At 34.1% G+C, this 3,835-nt stretch overlaps 1 protein-coding gene across 1 annotated transcript in view; it reads left to right on the forward strand.

The window, feature by feature from the left end:
- LOC106469729 (hormone receptor 4-like) overlaps positions 1-3,835 on the forward strand; it is a 23,612-nt gene that overhangs the window by 6,132 nt on the left and 13,645 nt on the right. The window contains exon 2 of the mRNA XM_013930241.2: positions 1,683-1,831. Coding sequence (XP_013785695.2) covers positions 1,683-1,831 — 149 coding nt within the window. The remainder of the gene's footprint in view (positions 1-1,682; positions 1,832-3,835) is intronic.

A 3,835-nucleotide genomic window follows, 5' to 3' on the forward strand; every position in this document is an offset into this window, starting at 1 on the left:
AGTTACATTTAAATCTATTTAAACTTTACACTGTCTAAAGTTTATAGTTATATTTAAATCTATTTAAACTTTATACTGTCTAAAGTTTATAGTTATATTTAAATCCCTGTTTGGGTTCTATTTCTTTGCAGTAATTTTAGTAAAATATTACAATGAAAATATTGCTCTGTTGTAATAAACAAGGCCTACATACCAACTGTGCGTGCTGAAACCTTACTGTAAAATAAACAATGAAGGAACAACTTATATATATATATCATACAGATTTGGAAAGTGTAGGAGAAAATGGAAAATAACTGTACCAGTCATTTGGAAAACATAACTACATGAACGTAAGCATGTTTATAGATAAGTTGAATCAAAGATCTTTATTACCTCCAAATTTTTTATAATGGTCGAATAAACTGAGGCGATTGTACTTTAATGAAAAAAATCATAGAACAGATAACCTGTGTTTATTTCCACTGGAAATGTGATTTTCACTAAACATTACACCGGGAGGAATTGCAGATTGAGAAACAAAAAATTGTGGTTTAAAATTGTTTGTTTGTTATGAATTTCGCGCAAAGCTACACGAGGGATATCTGCGCTAGCCGTTCCTAATTTAGCAGTGAAAGACTAGTCATCACCAACTCTTTTATCAATGAATAGTGGGATTGTCCGTCTCATTATAACGCTCCCACGGCTGAAAGGGCGAGCATGTTTAGTTGGACGGTGAGTAAAACCCGCAGATTGCGTGTCGAGCGCCCTAACCACATGGCCTACTAATTTAAAATAAGCCTATTTCCAAACAGCATGCTATTAATCACATCAATTAATTAAAACATATTATATTCCCTCGTATAACTTGATAGTTTGTAGTTAGGCACAAAGCTGCACAATGGGCAATCTGTGCTATGCCCACCACGGGTATCGAAACCCGGTTTCTAGCCTTGTAAGCCCGCAGACATACCACTGTCCACTGGGGGTCAACTCGATAGTCTTACTACTTCTTCTACTGCATGTCTGGTATTTATAGCTATTATTTTTCAAAATAGCTGTAGATTTATTGAATTTTTTATCCCAATACTAAGTTTGACCTATATGTTTGGTTTAAATTCTGCTCTAAAAAGTTAAAGGTACATTAATTTTTTCTGGTATACGAAAATATGTTTTTTCAATCTAACCTATTAAAAAAAAATCTATAGTTGTTAAAACCATATTTTTGAAAATAAATTTGAAGAAAAGTATGTTGTTTAGTCAGGAAATTAATTGTTTAAATTTGCACGTAAAGCCATTTAGTGTCGTTTTATCTGAATTTATACTTTCTAACGTTGAAATTAATTGTTTAAATTTGGACGTAAAGCAATTTAGTGTCGTTTTATCTGAATTTATACTTTCTAACATTGAAATTAATTGTTTAAATTTGCACGTAAAGCAATTTAGTGTCGTTTTATCTGAATTTATACTTTCTAACCTTGAAATTAATTGTTTAAATTTGCACGTAAAGCAATTTAGTGTCGTTTAATCTTAATTTATACTTTTTTGAAAAACAAAATCAAAATGAAAAACCGTTTTCTTTATCGCATTGAAACTAACAAGCCATAGTTTTTTTGTTGTTATTTTAAGTGCTTGTCTCCATACGCCATTTCTGTAGCGTGTGCGTGACATTTTAAGACATTCTTTCCGTTTCTCCACCTCAGATGTAAAGGATTTTTTAAGCGCACAGTGCAAAACAAACGAGTTTACACGTGCGTTGCTGATGGAAATTGCGAAATCACTAAAGCCCAAAGAAACAGATGTCAGTACTGTCGATTCCAGAAATGTCTTCGGCAAGGCATGGTTTTAGCAGGTGAGAACAAATCTGTTTCCTGTTTGTTTGTGTGTTTTTTTATATATAATCGGAACCATATTTTTAATGATATAGTCAAGTAAACCGAACGAAAAGTTTTGTCTCTTTGTTGTTCAATTTTCCAAGAAACCTTAAATTCGTTACTGAAAAACAAGTATAGTGTCCTTGTAACTGTTTTTTTTTGTTGTTGTTGTTTTTTGTGGAACACGGACAACCCGTATTGTAAGAGCCTGTAAGAAAAACATGGGTTGATGTGTACAGTCCTGGGTTTTGTGCTTAAATCAAAACGTAAAAAAGAAAGAAAAAAAACAGTGTTGTTCTTAAACGAATATTTTTTTCACCCCTTTGGTCATGATTAAATGTCATAAATGTCTTGTATCTTAAGATTATCATATAGATTTAACTTCATGATTTTTTTTTTCTATTTACGTATGAATATAGATTTGCGATATTTTTTATGATGGTCGCAATATTCCTTTCGATGAGTACAAATTTATATTTGCTTCACAACTGAGATATTAATTTAATTAAAGAAATAACGTGATGCAGCTTTACAGGCACTTGTTGATGGGGAATATTCTGAAGGGGATTTTTTCATTCAGGACAAACTGATACATTTTAGGAATAATTTTTTGTTTTGTTTTTTTTAATTATGCACCAAGCTACACAAGGGCTATCTGTGCTCTGCCCACCACGGGCATCGAAACCCGGTTTCTGGCGTTGTAAGTCCGCAGACATACCGCTGTGCCACGGGGGGGCTTTAGGAATAAGGGGAATTATGACGGGGATTTGGTCTCCAAAACAAACTGATACATAAGGGAAATTCTGATGGGGATTTGGTCTCCAAAACAAACTGATACATAAGGGAAATTCTGATGGGGATTTTGTCTCCAAAACAAAGTGATACATTTTGATGTCCCTCAGAAGGCCTAGCAATTGAGTTTCCACTTTGTATTTTATTGTGTAGAGGAGGGAGACGTGTTTGTGTTGTTCTGAAGCTATTGTGTTAAAAGAAACTATTTTTATCGTTATTACGTTGAGTCACTTGAATGATGTACAAGAAGGAACTATTTTTGTAGTGACAATTCACTGTGCCTGTTCCCTGGTGTAGTATTATAATACATTTTTAGTGCTACTTTGCTGAATTTGATTTCTGGTTAGGGAGGAGGAGGAGCTACTTTTCAGCGTTAATCTGCTGTGTTTATTAACTAGTGTAGGATTAGGAACTATTTTTAGTGTTAATTTGCCGAGTCAGTTGAATAATATGCGCGCAGGAACTATTTTTTTTTAGAGATAGTCCGCTGTATCTGTTCAATAATGTAGAATTATAATATATATATTTTTGGTGATATTTTGCTGAATTTAATTGCTGGCTTGGGATAAAAAGACTCTTTTAGATTGTTCTGTTAACGAGTGTAGAAGGCTGGCATGATCAGGTGGTTAGGACGCTTGACTCGCAATCTGAGGGTCGCGAGTTCGAATCCCAGACCCACCAAACATGCTCTTCATTTCAGTCGAGGGGGCGTTATAATGTGACGCTCAATTCCACTATTCGTTGGTATTAGAGTAGCCCAACAGTTGGCAGTGGGTGCTGTTCAACGCTAAATTAAGGACGGCTAGCGCAGATAGCCCTCGTGTAGCTTTGCGCGAAATTCAAAACGAGTGTAGAAGGAGGAAATATTTTTAGTGTTAACCCGCTGTCTCTGTCTATTGGTGTAAAACCAAAATATATTGTATATATATATATTACTTCAAATAGTCTCACTGTTTCGTAAAAGAAGGCTGCATTTTTCATTGTTATTACGTCGAGTCTCAGTATGTATAGGAAATTAGCGTGTGTTTGTGTTGCGGAATAATTTTCTTGTATTTATTTCATACTATTTGTTTAGGATGTGGAAAAATAACCTACTGAAGATTGTTTTTTCATTAACCATTATACAGCTCTGGACCAAAACATTTTGACTTAATGCGAAACCTTTCGATACGTAACGTACTAATGATGGA

Source organism: Limulus polyphemus, unplaced genomic scaffold (assembly GCF_000517525.1).
Source record: "Limulus polyphemus unplaced genomic scaffold, Limulus_polyphemus-2.1.2 Scaffold3634, whole genome shotgun sequence".
Classification (NCBI taxonomy): domain Eukaryota; kingdom Metazoa; phylum Arthropoda; class Merostomata; order Xiphosura; family Limulidae; genus Limulus; species Limulus polyphemus.